This window comes from Amblyomma maculatum, chromosome 6, assembly GCF_055883805.1.
Source record: "Amblyomma maculatum isolate TAMU_Amacu chromosome 6, ASM5588380v1, whole genome shotgun sequence".
NCBI classification, from domain to species: Eukaryota; Metazoa; Arthropoda; class Arachnida; order Ixodida; family Ixodidae; genus Amblyomma; species Amblyomma maculatum.
Window position 1 is genome coordinate 38,465,820 of NC_139349.1, and position 18,882 is coordinate 38,484,701.

General features: G+C 42.7%; 1 protein-coding gene across 1 annotated transcript; it reads right to left on the reverse strand.

Annotated features, from left to right (window-relative positions):
* Window positions 1–2,502: 2,502 nt before the first annotated feature.
* Window positions 2,503–16,827, reverse strand: LOC146185570 (4-vinylphenol methyltransferase 2-like). Its single transcript, XM_084605555.1, has 5 exons — window positions 16,733–16,827; window positions 9,596–9,963; window positions 7,971–8,264; window positions 5,297–5,453; window positions 2,503–3,082 (listed from the first exon to the last, which is right to left on the reverse strand). Exons 2-5 carry the CDS (start codon window positions 9,875–9,877, stop codon window positions 2,886–2,888), a joined length of 930 nt encoding a protein of 309 aa, XP_084461681.1. The 5' UTR covers window positions 9,878–9,963; window positions 16,733–16,827; the 3' UTR covers window positions 2,503–2,885.
* Window positions 16,828–18,882: the final 2,055 nt, after the last annotated feature.

Here is an 18,882-nt window from a genome sequence, read left to right on the forward strand (position 1 = left end):
ACGCTCCTCTGGCACTGACAGAAGAGATCCACCGCGTGTCGCTGGCGCGGAGGAATTGCTGAAGGCACGGCTTGTCCGGCATGCGTGTTTACTACGGCGGAGGAAGTAAAATGGGCATCATATTCGTGAGGCTGTCATTGGTACTAAGCCTATCTGGCTTACACAAAACGTTTATAGGCGAATTAGGTCAGAATAGACCGGGAAGCGGTGAAGCAGAAGCATATTGTATACAGCCGCTCACGGACTGTCGTTGCATGCTTCCCGCGTAGGCTGTCGGCAATAATTTTGCGATTTATTTGATTGTTTGTGCATTCCACGATCACGCATTGCTGTCCTGATGACACTGCCACAAAAATGGGCGCTAAAAAGGCCTTTAAGTCTCTCAAACGACAACATATCAATGTTCAAAGCCGCTCTGCTATGCACGCTCGGTACTGGCAACAATGGGCCAGTGCAAGGAATCTGGTTAGAGAGTATTTTCCTCCTCTCCTACGAGCTCTCGGTAGAACGGTCTACAGTTTTAGGAAGTAGATGTTCTTGGCTCAGGCGGGGTTCAGGAGAGAAACTGACAACCCGTAACTAAACAGTCCACAGGCCAGTTTTTAAGCATATGTAAATGCCCGCGGTAGTTTCAGCCACAGTTTACTGCCTCAAGAAGCTTTTTCTTGATGAAAGAAGTGAGTGCTAAATCACCTCGCTTTTCCCGTTTAGCGAACTGCACAGTGCCAGCTAGGGTCACTACTAAAAGACTTGCCGCGGCGGCAGGACCAATATATATGTGTCCCAATAATGCAGAAACATTCACTCACGTCCATGCGCATAGGTTTGCAGCCTATGGTGGTGTCTGAAAACGAGACAGATGTACAAACATCCGGAATTGTATTACGACGGAGGGTTTTTTTTGTGTACGCGCTCATGCCTCCAGAACAACCCCACGAAACAATCTGCATCTATGTGGAGCATCTCATTTATTTGCAGCCCCTTATAGTTTATGATGATGCGGATGTTATGATCAAGTGAAAAAGCAAGGTCATTCATTATTTGCCAAAATTGATACCAGTACTTCAAGAGTTCGCTACTCCAGAAAGAGGTCTCTTTTGTAAAATCTGATTTCCCCAAATATAAGAGTCCTTAAGCTTTGCGTACAATGTAGTTTCGTTTAGTAGATGTCGTTTTGAGTTTTCCACAATACTGGTACTGAGAATAGAATTTTATTTGTTGAGTTTAAATGCGAAATTCTGTTTTCACAAAAGGGTTGAAAAACATAACCGCGCTGACAAAAATAGCAGCAGAAACCAGCGAATAGATGCACGCATCTCCATTGGGAAATAGATGCCGAACACACCGCCAGAATAAGCTACAGCGCCGTGAATAACCGATGTAAAGTCTTGTCTTTCGTCGAGAGAAATTATGATTGGCTGATTAGACTGGACTAAAATAAAACCATACGTCGAGCTTTCACTAAGTGAACTATGCCCGCTGTGGAGGGAAGCAGATGAGGCGATAACACTTAATTTGAGCATAAAGTTTAGTCTGCATTTCAAAATAATGTGTACTTCATGAAGGAGAAATGATCATGTATGGTAACACTTCTGCAAAAAGACCAGCTTTACTGGTGTCACTAAACATTTGGCATGCGCCACATTTCTTTCGCGACTTTCGGACGGTGAAACTTTCTTATGCCCTGACACAGGTTCTTTCAGTTTTTACGCGCTTATTTAGTAGATATTTTAATGTCTGCTATCAACCCGTTACAGGCGTAGAAACTTCGATTAGTTAAATGTTCTTCGCAATATCAAGGAGAACTACAGGAACCATGAAAAGTTTTGTCTCACTGCCAGGTAAGGGCGAGGATTATCAAATTGTAAGGAGTATACCCTAGGGTTAGTTTCAAATAGCAGTCGGATTTCTATGTTCGTAGGTACTGTTTTTCAGTATTGTAACAGTAGGAACATGTCAACATTTCCTATTTCAGTTCCCCTGAACTGCATGGTTATTAATTCACTATACCGATCACCGGGTTAAGTGGAGAAATATGGGAGAGGGCTTCGCCCTGCAGTGGGTATAATCAGGCTGATGATGATGATGATGACCCCGATCATGTCCAACTTCAGCAAAGGCAGCAAATCTATATACGAACGAATTCCTTGGCCATCAAGGAGCAATAACGCTGAACACTGCAGTTGATGCCTTACGCACGAATGCACCCAACGAAACCGTTCCCAGGAATTCAGAGCTCCAAACCAGCGGATTTGATCGATAGAAAGCATACAGAAGTTATTGTAGTTTACTTCAAGATTTCAGCTTGCATCTGAGCTAAATGGAACAATAGTGTCAAAGCTTCTCTGTCATCTCAGAAACGGTGCATATTACATGTAAAAAATAACTAAATTATAAATCGCGTTTTTATTGCAATATACGAAATAGAATTTGACACTCCTACGTGGCGTCACGTCTGGTCTTTCTTAATTACAGGCGTAGAGGGGTAGAGGCGAATGCATAGGAATATAACAAATAGGGGCACATGTACGAAGAAATGAAATTGTCGAACTGTTTCCAGCCACATCTATAGTTTGACCATAGCTTTTTTTTTTTCTCTCAATCAGTTCAGTCAGGATATATATATGTATAGTCAGGGAGAAACGTTTGCGGGATGCTAATGCATGCAAAAATATTTATTTCTGTATGGTGGGGCAAATATGGAGGACAAAATGTGCGAGGTGGGAGGGGACATGCACGCCCCATTCACAGCACAAAATATCAGAAGGCAAAGTAAGGAGGCAACGAAGAAGTGAATGTTTTCCCCAAATCTGCGCCCGCCAATCTTTTGTCGTTGACATTACCTTACGAAATAAACACCTCAGCTAGTTTTTCTCTTGCCATGTTCAATTACATGCGGGCGCCAAGCTCTGAAAGTGTGGCTTGTGGGCATGAATGACGCATCTTAGTAGCTCCGTCGTTCCAGTGACCGAGTAGTTCACGCAGCGACCTTGCAGGCAGAAATTCCTTGCAAAGTCCTCCAGTTCACCCTTTTCTTCCTCCGTCATGAACTGATACGAAGACACTTGACAGCAGAGTGCACCTGTGTGAACAAAAAAAACTTCAGAGTTCATTTCATAAAAAAGGAAAACGTCCTGCTCAACTGCTTATGCAGCCAGGAAGTTAACTCGCGTGTTACAAAGTGTCGTTTAATATGCGGTAAAAGAATGCACAGATCAGGCACCATCATAAGTTATGCTCTAATGCTTCAAGTCACTGAATAGAGTAAGCGTTAGTATGGCTTATTGATGTTGTGGTATTTGAAATGGTAGTAAAGCGCTGCAGAAATCATAGAAGACAGTGTAAATTCTGTGAGGACTACTATACGTGTCGTGGTCCCATTTTCATCACAATGTTCACAGAAACTCACGCACTAATTTCAAATTGCTGTCTGTTAGTAAAGTACGCCTAGCATTTTTTTGAATGGGAAGGAGGGCACAAAGATTAAAGAGACATAGAAAGCAGGCAAAACTAGTATAAACCTGACGCAGCGTTACTGGCCGCTTGTTTACTGAGTATAGCTGAAGCCTTTAATTATATATTTTGACCTTAAAGTACCACTTAAACATTATGAAAAGCATTTCAGAACCTTAACTTTCTTCTAAGTTGTAGCAGTCAATATCCGGCTATACGGTCTGGACTTTTGTGTGAAAATGAGGCAGCGAAATTACAGTAGCAAAATAAGTCGTGTAGAATCCGCCGAGGTGCAAAAAAGCGCGTCAATAAAGAAAAAAACTAACCTGGAAATAACATGCCATTTCGGTAGTTAACACGATTTGCAAAGGATATATTTGATACCAAGGCCCGGTGTCTCAGCGTGGCCTCTAGGGCTCGTTTATAGCCGCTGGGACTTTTGGAATAAGTACTACAGGCTTGAACTGTGGCTTCAGCATGTATACGAGCAGCCACTGCTGTCTGGCCTGCACATTTCACATTATACGGTCTAAAGCGCAGTCGAATAAAAGATCAAGATCATTTCAAACCAGAAAGAAGCAATCATTCACATACACATATACTGGAAACGTCAGATTATATTGCCTGACCACTGACATTTTCAAGAAAAACACTGATCATTTTCTTGCTTTTTTCGTATAGAATTTTTTAACACAGGTTTTTTTTTTTTTTCCACACGGTGGATTTCGTCTAACTTGGGCAAGGTAAGACACATTGTGTTCTTACAAGATAAAGTTTAACAGCACAGAACTTTAGGAAGCACTTTGGTGAAATATAACCTGACCTGTATCCATAGGCAGCGGCATTCTGATCACAGATATGTCTCGCTAGAAACTGAGTCTTTATATGAGAGTTAAAGGCAGCCTCGGGGTGACTGTGATCACATGATTTCGCAAGTAAACTTCTTCCATGTCGATGACAAATTTTAGGCGATAATTAGAAAGGCCATTACATGCGGCACGATTATATTTGAAACGCTAGAAATAGGTCCGTCTTGGCATCCATGCCACAGACAAAAAAAAAAAATCAAATTGGCAGGAATAGACTTATATTTAGGTTCATCCATCATAAATGGATATATTGCTGTAGAATGATTTTACCATACGTATGTAGGGAGAGCCAGACAACCATTTTTTATTGCGACCAATAGTTCTGTGGAGTTATACTCATTGTCTATTTGTCAGATGTGAGTGGTCGTTAAGAACCGCATATGGTCGAATTTCTGGAGCCCTACACTACTGCGTCTATCATAGCCTGAATCGCTTTAGGATGGTTAATTGCTTGCTGTTTACACCTATAGAATTGTGGCGAGGCTATGAATTTAAAAATTACGCTTCGCTTCTTATACTGACAAGTGACCATCGGCAAATTAGTAACCATGAAACGCGAATGTCAGTATTGCGAGTACAGTACAGTGGGTAGGCCAGCAGTCAACGCGTAGTTACTAATCAAGCGGGCATGCGGTTGACGCATTAGGTTATTTACGTTATTTCAATGCTCTTGATATGCCACCTAACCACCCAATGTTACTTAAACAAAGTACAATTGTTGGCTTCAGAGGTTAACGTAAGCAGTAACCAGCGTAGATGTGCCAATAAGCCGACCGATGTAAGTTTCCCAGACGTCCTGAAAAAATTTGCTCAGGCAGTATATGCTCCCCGAAAACGTGACTAGCGCTCCCTGTGGTAGAAATACAAAGACTGTACAGTAATATGCACGCTGCTGTTCTACTTTGCGTGAGAAAACGTTGCATCATGCCTTTGAGAAGTTGAATCTTGGAAAGGAAGCTGTAACCGATACATACGCACTGCAATGTCGATGTGCGGGCTGGGAGCTTTAAGGGCGACAACTTCACTCTTGAGGGATACCAGCTCAGACGACCGGACTAAATCTTCCAGTTTCCCTGTGATAGCGTCCACGTCGTCATGCTCCCAAGATTCAGGAAGAGCGGATTTCAGAACCTACAGTGGGAAAATTAAATAAACAAATAATGCACGGCCCATCGCTTGTCCTGTCTTTAGCAGAATGTAACGACGCATCAACATTGTACACGTGTCAATAGTTTTCACGGTTATCACATAAATCGTGGCGCTGAACATCGTGAGGCATCACTTGTGAGTCAGTATTAAGGACACATTATACAGATTAGGCGCATAGCTTACAAGAGCGTGCAAATATGTCTTTCGACTCTTCTATAGGCAAAGTATTCCTATCAACTTATCCAGATTATTGCCCTAAAAAAAGGCACTTATGCTGCCCTTCTAATGATGCTTAGTATTTATAGCAACTGCCAAGAGAACAGGATGCAATCAAAGCACAAGAAAAAAGCAAGAATCATACATTTGCTCAAAACTCAAAACTACTGAATGTTTTATTGGACCCGCGGTTTTTGTCTTGGCTCGGGGAAGACAATTTGCCGACATCCCACAAAGTTTGACTACGGTATTCTGTGAGGCATCGCTGATGAAAGCCCTGTATATGGCTATTGGCCAAAAACAAAAAGAGATTCCACTTTCCCCTCGTACACATGTGACTGTGGTGGCTGCCGTTTCTCCCCAGGCCAATCAACACCCCCCCCCCCCCCCCCCACCTTTCATCCTCCCCTTTCTTCTTGACTATAGGAATACGACATGACAATTATGTTTTTTCGGCTGTCAAAGCGCTTACACCAACAGCCCACGAAAGCGACATTTGCACAAGGGAGCCGGCCTAAATAATTGTTTTAGCTTTGGTCATGTTTGGTCGCGCTATAGAAATATTGCGGTGGCACATTCTTTCCACAGAAATACATTATAATGTGCGTTGAAATTCTCCTGATGTTTTGTTACAAAATATGGCCGAAGATTATCGATGAATAAATTGCTTTCCAAAGTGCTGTCTATTCATCATCTGTTTGGTCAGATAGCCAGTCTTTCAACGCATCAAGATCTTCTTTCATCTCGTGCACTTCAACACTTCAGCACATCGGGTCAAGCAGCGCGGCAGCACAAGCCTGTTGATTCGTGTTTTTGTAACATTTGTTATTACGGTCACCAATATCCTAATCCTTGTAATTTCAATGACTGTCCAAAAACGTAACTCAGAGTAGTTTACTGAATTACTGTCAAGCATGAAAAAAAAAAAAAACAAGTCCGAACCAAATAAGTGAATATGCTCAGACAAGATTGCGATAAGAGTTTCTTTTTTCATTGATAGAGCGGTTCACTGGCTGAAATAGATGATGACAAAGCCCACTTTCCCAGTACAGGCCCATCGCAAAGTGCGACTTCTGTCGTCGCCGCTATTTTCTACACACTAAGCTCCAGAGCATATTGACAAGAATGTAGCTATATATAAGCATCCTTCAGCCTTAATAACTGGACCTCTTCGTTCCATCACTGCCAGGGAAAAAGTAGTGTGTTGAATCGGGAAATAACTCGCTCCTGCATCGGCAAAGGTTGACTTAAAATTATCTTTAGTTTGCTCCCAAGGAAATAAATATAGAAGGGCTCTTTTGAAAAGCTAGCAATGGGAGAATAATCAAGTCGGATGCGCTTCTACAAGTATTTGTTGAAGCTCTTGTAAAGGTATTGGGAGTCTATACTTATTTGATACTCACATTTCTGCACTAGACTTAGTATGTCTGGATAAAGAAATGTATCGACATTACTAAGCTCCTTTCTTTTCATATTTCTTATATGGAGTATTATATGCGAATTGTTCCTACTCTTTGTCTGGCATGACGACTACCACATTTTGTTACCATACCCAAAAATGTTCGAAGTTGTCTAGGGAACCGTTTTTGAATGTAATAGTTTTCGAGTATTATACTTAACATAGCCACAACAATCAAGATATCCGCTGACCTCTCTTCTGACGGCTTCAAGCCTTTCATTATTCATTTGAAAACATGCTCCCGACTGGTTCTATGGCTATATGACTTTAGTAATGAGTGCCAGAAGAAGCCTTGATACTGATAGCAATGTTAACACCGATTCTGTCAGTACGTTCATAAATAGTATATTACAGTATTCTAAATTTGACTGCCAGTTACTGTAAAAAAAAAAATAGGCCGGTAATTGGTTTTGTACCATATTTAACGACTAGCTGTGGGCGCTGGAAAACCATTGAAACCAATTTTTTTGGAACGCATTGGTAGTTTATGCGCATAGAAGTATCTTATAATATCCCACACTTTATTCGCAATCACAATGTGCCCCAGCATCATGAGCTTTTGTAATACGCTGAACACAGAAATGACTAGAAATAGTTTTGTACTGATGTCGGTGTAAGTATGTTAGTAATTGCAGTTATGCTTAATATACCTTCTCGTGCCTTAATATTTCGTTTCGCACCTTCGACCGCGGTATGCGTTCGAGAAGTTCGACTTAAAGGTATTTCCTGAAAGTCTTTCGTTCCCATCGATCCTCAGAATTGTTTCTTCGCTCTGGGCCTTCCGCGACTACAGGGTCGACAATCGCTTAAAGCAGCGGACTCACGTGTTCGTATCTGGCCCACTTGCCGGACTCAAGCATGGCTCGCATCAGCTGCTGCGGAGACACACTCTTGTTGAAGACTACGAGGCATTGCCCACCGGGAGCCATAAGCCGCCCAATGTTCCTCAGCACGGCCACCTTGTCCCGGACCCAATGGAGCAGCAGGAAGCAACAAACGCGTTCGAAGAGGCCTTCCTGATTGGCGAACGTGGACACTGCTTCGTCGCTCGTGATGTCCAGCAAGCGATGGACGATCTTTGGGTGGGTATGTTGTCTGGAGGCGTAGCTTAGCATTGCCTGGGAGCAGGTTGATTTGTTTATTCACTGAGTTCTTCTTCCCTATCTTTCCATTACTCCATATTTCTCTTCCGTATACGCCCACTGACATGATCATGTTCAGTGACTGCAGCATATAAACGCTGACAGGTTTCCTGAACATTATAGAAAGGGAAAAACGAGCCCGCAGAAAGCGCACAACGCAAGTGTTCAAAGGTTTATGAGCGTATGTCACTCCCCGAAGCTTGGTGTGGGCTAGTTGGTTTATGTTTTTAAAAAAACACAGCGAAGAAAATCACAAGAAGGAAGAGACGTGTACAGAAAACAGGCTGCTACGTCTTCATCTTTGTTTTCTAGTTATGTTTACTAAATTACTTCTTGATCCTACCGTACAGATTTTCATCGACACTAAGAGGGCCAGTAAGTTGTACTGTAAGCTAGTAGAGGTCTTGATGGCGTTTCACCTTTGTTTACAAGGGCTAAGGGCATATAAGCGACACGTTGATTACTACGTTTATTCGCGTCACTTTTCATCCTATATTATCTGGTAGTTATTGCGAGGGGTTGTGACAAAGTAGAACCTCCACTTGCAGCTATCATATACTACCAACCCCAGCTTCAATATGCCACTTTATTATTCTAGTTATACTATTCTAATTGTATTCTGTTTCAACCTCATTTTCCTGTTTTATCCGCTCTTTGTGACTGGCTTCAATCATGTTACTACCGCCTCCGTTGTGTAGGAGAAAGAAGGCATTAAATATAGAGGCTTTGATTAGTCTTAAGCCAGCTGTGAAGTTCGATAACGAGATTTTTTTCCGCCTAAGTCATAGACAAAAAAAAAAAGAGAAAAAGCTTAACAGGATCGTTACGTTTTGTGAGTACTGATTCTGAAAACGCGTCTCGATCCGCAACAAACAAATGACCGAATGGAGCCTCATCCCTGGAATGTAAGAAAGAATATTGATAACGAAACCTCAGGAAAGAAAAGAAGAGAGCAAAAGTAAAAAGTGCCAACAGAGAGGAGAAACAAATGAAAATGACTATGAAAAATTATTAAGAAAAAGGACACCGGGTGAAAACACGCAACGATGAAAAACATTTTGAAATTAAGAAAACGCTATAACAGCAAACATGTCAGTCACGAAGAGAAAAAAAGAAGTAGTAAAGCTAGCTATCAAGAAAGAAAGAAAGAAAGAAAGAAAGAAAGAAAGAAAGAAAGAAAGAAAGAAAGAAAGAAAGAAAGAAAGAAATTTTTAAGAGTGCATCGCATGAAAGAAAGAATAACATACATCCCTACTCTCGCACAGTCTGCATGGCATCTACTCATAACCATACTTCCTAAAGTCTACCTGAGAGTAATCCGCCGCCACAAGTCTTTCCATCGACGGAGGGCAGAGTGGCAAGAGGTAGTTCTTAGTGAAGTTTCCTGGGCCGCATCCTATGTCCAGCCACTGTTGCTTCTCGTTGGTGTTGCATGACCCACCGCAGAAAAAAGAGCGACGGTACCGCTCCAACAGTCCCTTCATAGCCTCCCGGTGGTTGTACATCATGGCTTCATAGAACTCTGGAGTTTCCTCATGGGAGAACACTGCTTTCGAGGCGTTACGGCTCTCCTCCGTAGGCGATGTCATTTCGGATAGCGAGCCACTCCTACCTCACAGGTGTTGCAAGAGATGTGTTCAGTAATATACCGAAGCTACCGACTCCGTTTTGGCTTCTGGACAAAAGAGGAAAAGATTTATTATTAGTGGAGTTTCACGGTGACGGCTGTATAAAAGCGACAGTAGAAAACACATTATTGCCCGTAATGTTGGAGGCTATCATCACGCTTTCACTTGCACTACATTGAAAAGGTCATCAGGGAAAGCGCGGAAGTCGGTTTTTTAAAACGTGCACCATCTACGTATCTCCTTATGACTTATGTGTGCTTACAGAACGCGCCATTCCGACGGGTGACACCAAGCAATAATTGTCTGGTTTTTCATACGCGAAACGCAAATAAGCCAAGTGAGTATTTGTTTGTTAAAAGCATACTGGCCAAATCATTTCCGAAGTTATCTCTTCCCCTGATGCAGCGTAATTATAAGTGGCCTTTCAGAGGTCTATTGTAGTTCACTGCCGGGGCTTTCTAACTGCGAAGGCTGCAGTAATTTACGCAATATTATGGAGGCCGATTCATGGACAGAATGTGGTGTGGTGATGCGGAGGAAAAAGCGCCGCCATAACGTGAATCAGACATCTGATTTTGAAATCCAAAAGTGGACATCGTAGTTTCAATCTCAATGTAGTCGTGAAGGTGAATAGTAGACAAAACATACACTCAAAGAGCTGACAAAAGATATCTGAATATAACATATCAGACTCGAAACGCATCGAATGCACTGTGCGACATCGTCTAACAATGTGCTCCAATATGACTCGCGGTGGGCAGGCCTGCGAGGAGACATTTCTTGCAAAGCAGAAAAAAAAAAAAAAAAAGCGGGTGCCTGTCATCACTAGACGCTGACGAGACCAGACGTGTCCAGAACACTTATACGCGCCCTGCCAAGAACCAAACGAACGTTTATCGCATCTGTCTCAATTATTTGTCACGTACGCGCTGCGCCAGCCAACACTGAATAGTAGTTCTCACTCTGTCCAGCATTTTTTTTTTTTTGAACCGCTTTTAATGCTGTAGTGTGAATGGCATTCCTACGACTTATTAGAAACGTTTTTGTCACTCATGTAATTTCCGCGATATAATCCTGCCTATCTTCCCGAAAACACGTAGTCTGGCCATTGGAGAAAAACTGAACGCAACTTCGAGCGCCATTGTGAAGAGCTTGCAGTAAAAACATACCCTTCAGATGTTCTGCATAAAAATGCCCGAATTCCTTTATTCACTCAACAGTGCAACAAAAGTTAAGAAAATGATAATAATACCTACAAAGACGGAACTCTGAATTTCACTCACTGCTTGCCATTGCATCGAGACAATTAGGAAAATAAGCAAGAATAACCAGATCAGCAGCGTTTCAAGTAACAGCACCGGCAAACACCGTGAATTTCTCCACACGCGCCACTAGCAGATACTTCCACAAGGCCTTCTAGGGTGTAGCTCCGCAAACAGCCGAACACTGCACACTCAAGGGAACCTTGTTGCAACCTTTAAGAAAACATCATGGCGTTCACCGAACCAACAAGTATGACGCTATGCTCATGTGTCAAACGTACAGGCACAAGCGAAAAAAGGAACATGAACTGTGGCATTCAAGTTTTGAAGCGAAAAGCTTCACTGCGAGGGTCGGAGCCGAGCTCCGCGTATGCCATACGCCGTATGCTATATGCCGTATACCCTGACGTCACAGCAAAGGCCAGCTGCGCAGCCCCCTCGCCGCTCTGCTGGCGAAAGGATCCCCAGCCGAGCGCTTTACCGCTGTGCCACCCCCCCCCCCCCCCCCCTCCTTTTTCCCTTTATTTCCTGTTGACAATGAAATCTACAATGGGGCAAAGTCGAAGTATAATACCACCAAGAGTTCTAGCAATAGTAAGGTTTCACGCAGTTTCAAAAACGCTTTAGGTTAGCGTCGAGAAACGCTTTTTATAATCCCGCTTTTCTACAGTAAGGATGATAGCGGGATTACGCGAGTGACAGATGCTGCGATTGGCGCGTAATTTGAAAGTATCAAAGACTAAAGTAGTTAAGTAACTAAATTAGGTAACGTCCAGGATGTGACGTCACCCATGTATATTCACCAGCCCTTAGTCGCGGAGGTTCCAGCCCCCGTTCCTCAGGCTTGCGTGCCAGGAGAGGGGAGTAGGGGGCCTCCGAAATCGGTGGAAATTGAAGTTTTAATCAATCAATCAGCTATTAGGACCAAGAGGGAACGAGTGCGCTCCAACGCCGCCGGCTCCGCTTCTTGCCTTCTGCAAGTTTGGAAGCTTTAGAAACAGTCATAACGAATAAGCAAATTCCGGACAGCTGGCGGCAGAGTAAAATGAATTTGATTTATAAAGGGAAAGGAGAAAGGATGCACATTTTCTACAGGCCGATTACCATAACATCTGTTATGTACAGGTTGGCCATGCAGGCGGTGAAATTAAAGGTGCAAGCATGGGTAGAAATTAGCAAGCTACTCGGAGAACTTCAGAACGGCTTTGGTAATGGTAGGCGCTTAGATGAAAGCCTGTTCGTGCTTACCCAATGCATTAAAATATCTAGAGTGGAAAATAGACCTTTGCATTTGGCCTTCCTGGACATATGCGCGTACGACAACGTAAACAGGGAACTCCTGTGGAACATAATAAAAGAAGAAGGCATCGGTTATGAGATAACAGAGTTCCTACGCGAAATATACCTGGTTAACAAAGTAGAAATTACATGGGAACACATAAGAAGTACGGAAGCTGTCAAGATATGCAAAGGGTTAAGACATGGCTGTCCTCTATTACCGCTGCTGTTCATGCTTTATATGATAAACCTGGAAAGGAAAATCCAAGAAAGTAACCTAGGCTTCAACCTGTCATATAGATTAGGTGGAAAGGCGGTAGAGCAGTGCCTCCCCGGTTTGACGTATGCAGACGATATTCTGCTGCTAGCTGAGAGTCTGGAAGAATTGCAAACTCTAATTAGGTCTTGCGGAGACAAAGGGAACGCTCTAGGCTTCAGTTTTAGCGCAGTTAAGTCGGATCTGATGATTTTCAACTGCTCAACTGATCAAGGTCTTAAAATACAAGGCCATGAAATACCCAGAGATGCAGAATATAAATATTTCGGGGTATGGGTAAACGAAGGATTGGCATACATTGGAAAGCATGAGCAACCGCTTAAGGCCAAAGGGCGAAGAAATGCCGGGATAATGAAGGACATTGTGGGGATACAACAGGCATGAGGTTTTGAGCAACGTTTATAGATACTTTATAAACATTGGTTTTGAGGGCATTTGGTAAGGAATTATGGTGCCCGGGCTTACTTTCGGAAATGCGGTTTTGTGCCTAAACTCAGAGGTACAGTCGAAATTAGAAATAAATCAGAGAGCCGTCGGACGATTAGCACTAGAGGCCCACGGCAAAACCACAAGTGAGGCGGTACAGGGAGATATGGGCTGGGCATCTTTCGAGGTACGGGAAGCTCAGAGTAAAATATTATATGAGGAACGCCTGAGGAAATTGGACAGTAACAGATGGGCAGCTAAAGTATTTAAATACCTATGCATAAACAGCGTTGACTCACAATTGAGGAAAAGAACTAGGAAACTAACCAGTAAGCATGCTGGTCACAAGGACGAAGAAATAAAAAGCGTTAAGCAAAAGGTGGAAAACACAGAAGGTAAAAATGGGATAAATTTGATGAAAAAGAAACAGAGTGTAGAATTATACCTAAAGTGGAAAAGGCAGATCAGGAAGGAAGCTTTCTTTTATAACTCAAAAGGCAGTGCCCTACTTTTTGAAGCTAGATCACGGTGCCTTAGAACACGCCGCTACAAAAAGAAATTTAACAATGAAGATGACGCATGTGCTGTATGTGGTAACTCCAGTAAAACAGTTGACCGCGTTATACTCGAATGTCATGGTATCCATCCGGAAGTCGATGCAGGCGCAGTCACTCTTCCTGAAGCTCTGGGGTTTAGAAATACCATTGGCTGGGTGAATAAACCGGCGGTGGAAGCTCGCAAAAAACGACTGGAAGACTGGTGGCTTAAAAGCAGAAAAGTGACATAATGTTAATAATGTAGACACACAAATTCAATAAATAGAATGATGGTATAGTTAACCAAAACAATAATTAAGATATAGAGAGAAAAATGAGCATGATAGCTACTGCTACCACCCCGTTCCAAAGGGGATGCTCCTATATTCCATCCATCCATCCGAGTGACAGATGCTACGCCTTTCCTGTAAACGAATTGCAGAACGCCGGTGAACTTAGACGCGCTCGACATGGAAGCCAAGGAGAGCTTATCTGCTGGCGAATGGCGCAGACTGACAGGGCACTGTATGCATAAGCATAATTCAAAAAGAAATTCTAAAAAACAAAAATATCCCATCCCCGCTAAGCGAAAAATCGCCTGGCAGATATCACCTCTTGGGAAAAAGCCACAACGAAATAGCATTTTAATAAATGGCGTCATGTGATATGAAACTATCCTAATAGACAATAGCTTTCTTTTTATACGGTCGATTGATATTGTTCCAATTATCAAAGCAGATAGCAAAAATGACCGGAGTTGCCATCATACCTCGCGTCGTAATAACTTCGACTGCCGTAATATAATTCATGATTTTGCTTCTCATCCTTTAGGCTGGTTCCATGGATAGCAAGCTTGTTTGAACTGCTGGTGGTGCAGCCATAATAAAAAGGGTCACATAAGATAACTCTAACTTCTGAAATTAAAAAAAAAAAATGATGATGGTTTAGCTTCAATAAACCTAGCGTTTAAGTGAAAGCTTCGTTACTAATGGTTACACGTGGCAAGGTTCTCATTTACAGAAGAAGTCCGAAGTCGGTCAAATTGAGGAAGCAGTTTCTAAAACCGCTTTGGAGAATGAGAAGCCAGAAGAAGGGAAGAAGACGGGAAGCAAAAAGATTGGGACTTTTCTTTTTTTTGTGTGTGTGGAAAACATTTGTTGCCAGTATTGAATGATATGTGGGCACTACACTTAAAGGGCCTGGAGTCCGTGGCTCTCGGCGACATTATGAGCCCACTCAGTGGCCCGAACTTGCGTCAAATGGTTTGAGCTGGCCAGTATTGCCTCCCACCGCTGCAGAGAAGGGACTGGAAGTAGGTCCGCTGATGGTGTTTTTTTTTTTTTTTTGATGCTCCATAATATGCGGTCGTATCAAGCTATCGCGTCGCATTCTTTACAAGTTGGCTTGTATTGTGTTGTGCTAATTTCAGCAGGCTAAAGAAGGCTCGCGTCTGGAGCCGGAAGGTTTGAAAGAAGAAGAAGAAGAAGAAGGAAAAGAAGAAGGAGAAGAAGAAGAAGAAGAAGAAGAAGAAGAAGAAGAAGAAGAAGAAGAAGAAGAAGAAGAAGAAGAAGAAGAAGAAGAAGAAGAAGAAGAAGAAGAAGAAGAAGAAGAAGAAGAAGAAGAAGGAGAAGAAGAAGAAGAAGAAGAAGAAGGAGAAGAAGAAGAAGAAGAAAGAAGGAGAAGAAGAAGAAGAAGAAGAAGAAGAAGAAGAAGAAGAAGAAGAAGAAGAAGAAGAAGAAGAAGGAGGAGAAGAAGAAGAACTGACGCCATCAAACTTTTGTGACCAGAATACTGTGAAGCGTATCCTGAGGCGAATTGAATTGCTAAGTGAGCCTGAGTGATGGACAACCGCTACCAACCTATAGGCACAGGCACATTTGGTGAAAATGGCTTAATGGTATTTTAGGTGGCCACTTCTGCGACCTTACCTTGTGATAATTTTTTGTACATGACATTAGATTGATAGTACATTACATTACATTACATTACATGACAGTATATTTAAAGGTATTATGCTGCTGTTATTCGAACTATATTTCTATAATATATAGGAGACTAAGCCTAGATAACGTCGCGGTAACATTTTCATGAACAGGCCACGCCTGTTCTCCGAAGAAGTGGATTTCCGATTGGACTATGGGCCGCGGACGTCACAGGAAACTTATTCAGATGAGAACTAGAGGATCAGTAGCATGCTCAGGCACCGCCGCCCAAGATTTTAGACCCTTCAAAAGGCGTTCAAAAGAATAAACCGCAGCGGTGGAGATGACACGAGTCTAAATTGGCACTCACTGAACATTTTCTTCTATTTCTTGAGTGTTTATTTCCTTCTAACTCGCCTGTACCTTTAATGTACAAGATATTTGGAAATATTTTGTCAAAGGGCCATTTTTGTTCCACCTATTTAATATAGTGCTTTTGTTTCCGCGTCGATAATCTCAAGAAACGTTTATTCCGGGGAGTCTTTTTCTGAAACCTCCCAGAAAAAGGCGCTGAGCCATAAGTCAGCGCTGCGATACAACTTTCAATTCTCGTGATCTCCGCTCTTCATCATGCCTTTACATCATAGCACCCACACTCACGCTAATCTGTTAACACTTTTCAAGCTTTCGAGAAGTGTGATGCGGCAGACGAGTGTTTCCGCCTAAAGCTTTAAGACCGAAACTGCGAAAAGCAAGCACATGCATGCACCAAATTACACAGCCGCCTTTCGGCAACCTACATTACCTACTTCCAATTGCTTTGGCGCGGTTCCCCGTCAGCGGCGTCAGCAGGATGTGTTCCGGATACAGCGCCTCGCAAATTATCAAAACTAGTTGGTGTGACATCATAGCCGCGGCATATTTGCAAACCGAGGTTTGTTGATTATTTTCCCAACAACATTTTCAGGTTTCCAAACAGAAAAAAAAAATGGCAGCATTAGAACTGAAAAAACATTTGTACGTCCGGCCTCACACATTATTTACATTTAGTGTCTTTTTGCAATGAATTTCAGAAGGCACACTCCCTTGGTAAAAGTGGAACCTAAGCAACTTACCTACGGGACGATCCGCGCTCTGTCAGCAGACGTTTGTGCGAGGAAACGTTCGCCCCTCCGGCAAGCCGAAAGGCCACTCACTGATATGCACTGACTGATATGCACCGACGTCGGAGAGCTGCTGTGCGGAGGTAGACGACCGCGCCGCTCTTGCGACAATCTGTTGACCATTGTTTTATGCTCGCCTCATTCTCGCTACTTTGCGTGTATGGAGAGCCAAAGCATTAAAAAGCAGATGCAAAAGCTGGAGAACATGCCCAGCCATCCGCATATTTCAGAAGCAGACATCAGAATGCTTTCTGATTCCACATTTATCGAAAGGTCAGAAACTTGTTTGAAGTATAAATTGTATATTTTAAACAGAAATAAAGGTAAGTGATTGTGTAGTACTTGAATAACATGACCTGGATATCCCGCTTCTTTGTTCTTTGTTTATTGGTGACGGTACGGGACCTTATTCCTGTTTATTTGACCTTCGAGAAGAGTACAATGTATGCTCGCTGGGCGTGAAAGAACGCTAGGAAAAGTTTTATATCGGTTAGGTCTATTTTAAGGTGCTTGGAATGAACGCGATAATGTAAGCTACTTATTTACAGAGCTCTTCTTTGATTAGGGTGCAGCTGGCAGACACTATCCCACAGATTCCAATAACATCATAGTGGCAGTATCGCTATCACCGCCACCAGGCATGTTCCCCTTGTGGGACGTAGCAAACCACTTCTACTATTGTTTTCTTTTCTCGCTGCTGTCAGCGGCACGAGTCAACACCCGATGAGTTTTAAATGGCGCGTTATAAACAGTTTAACGTCCAAAGCGGCATAGCCAGGCCATGAGGCATGCCGTAAAGGACAGCGCCGGTATGATTTCGACTGACAGGTGTTGTAACACACCCTCACATCCCACAGTACACGGGCTCCTTGCATCTCGCCTCGATCGAAACGCAGCCGCCGAGACTGTTATCGAACGTGTTTCCTCGAGGTCAGCAGACGAGTGCCTTAGCCATTGAGGCCTTAAGAAAGGTTGTAATGCGGGAAGGCATTTAATGGCTACATTTCCAGCTCCCATTGTGCTTCACGGTTCCGTCCTCCATGGCAGATCGTAATCGCAGTGTCGACCGGTTACTTTAAAGGATATTTTGAAACTCTCGTCTGTTATTGTAGAAAGTGTTACTTCAAAATAATGGCTGTGAAGAAGTATTATTCTGGGAATAGTTTAGTTTACTACATCCAATACTGCATTGTGAAAGTTCAAGTTAAATTTCAAGATAACTTCATTTCCTTCAATGTAGAGGCCCCTCCGCTCTCTCAGGAAGACCCAATGGGCCTCCAAGGGAGAGAGAGCCCCGCAGGGGGACGTGTTTCGCAAAGCGTCCTGTACCAGACGGATTACTCGAGCTTGCTGCTCCGAAACCCGGCTCCGGAGGAGGGCATCCCAGGTGTCTTTCTTTCCGATTGTATGCCCAGGAGAATCGGGGCATTCCCAAATGAGATGATTCTCAAAACAGTTCTAGCTCGGTGCCAAAATGAACTACTGACGCCAACTGGCGCATTTCATGCCTACATTAATTTTGTTTGGATCAAGTTATTGCCACCAGATGGTGCCACCTCTAAAAAAAAGAACAAAACAAAAAAATTATGCGCATACCTTTGAATGAACGATCACTTTGCCTTTTGCGTATTCCACTGGTAAACTTTCACCTATTTCGCTAAGACGCTATAAGTAAATATAGATAAATGAAATAAATAAATAAATAAATAAATCAAAGAAATATAGACAAAATATAACACATGAAAAAGGCCTCCTTTCAGAGGTATACAGCCCTCTGGAAAGAAACATTCATACTCCTGCGTCATAGTTTTAAGACGGAGCTGTTTCTTTTACTTTTATTTTTTATTATCAATAACATCGTCTTCTATCATGACGAGTCCATGTTGTATTGCTGAACTATTCATGCAACTTACGTAATTTGCCTTGAAACATCACGACATGTAGCATGCAAACACAATAGACAAATGAGCTGAAAATTAATGCTCCCGGAAGACCGTCTGGCATTTCGCCGAGTGCACAATAGCACACTGTTTTTGAATCACAGGACCTTTAAATGTAATATTCACTAAACGTAGTATCTACAGTGCACTTCTTAAAAACAA

Excerpts from the sequence above, each read along its gene's own strand:
- LOC146185570 (XM_084605555.1), bottom strand. The coding sequence starts at position 9,877 with ATGACATCGCCTACGGAGGAGAGCCGTAACGCCTCGAAAGCAGTGTTC. Across the intron at positions 5,454-7,970 it reads AGTGGGCCAGATACGAACAC|GTTCTGAAATCCGCTCTTCC; the intron begins GTGAGTCCGCTG and ends TTCCCACTGTAG. Across the intron at positions 3,083-5,296 it reads GCACATCGACATTGCAGTGC|GTGCACTCTGCTGTCAAGTG; the intron begins GTATGTATCGGT and ends TTGTTCACACAG.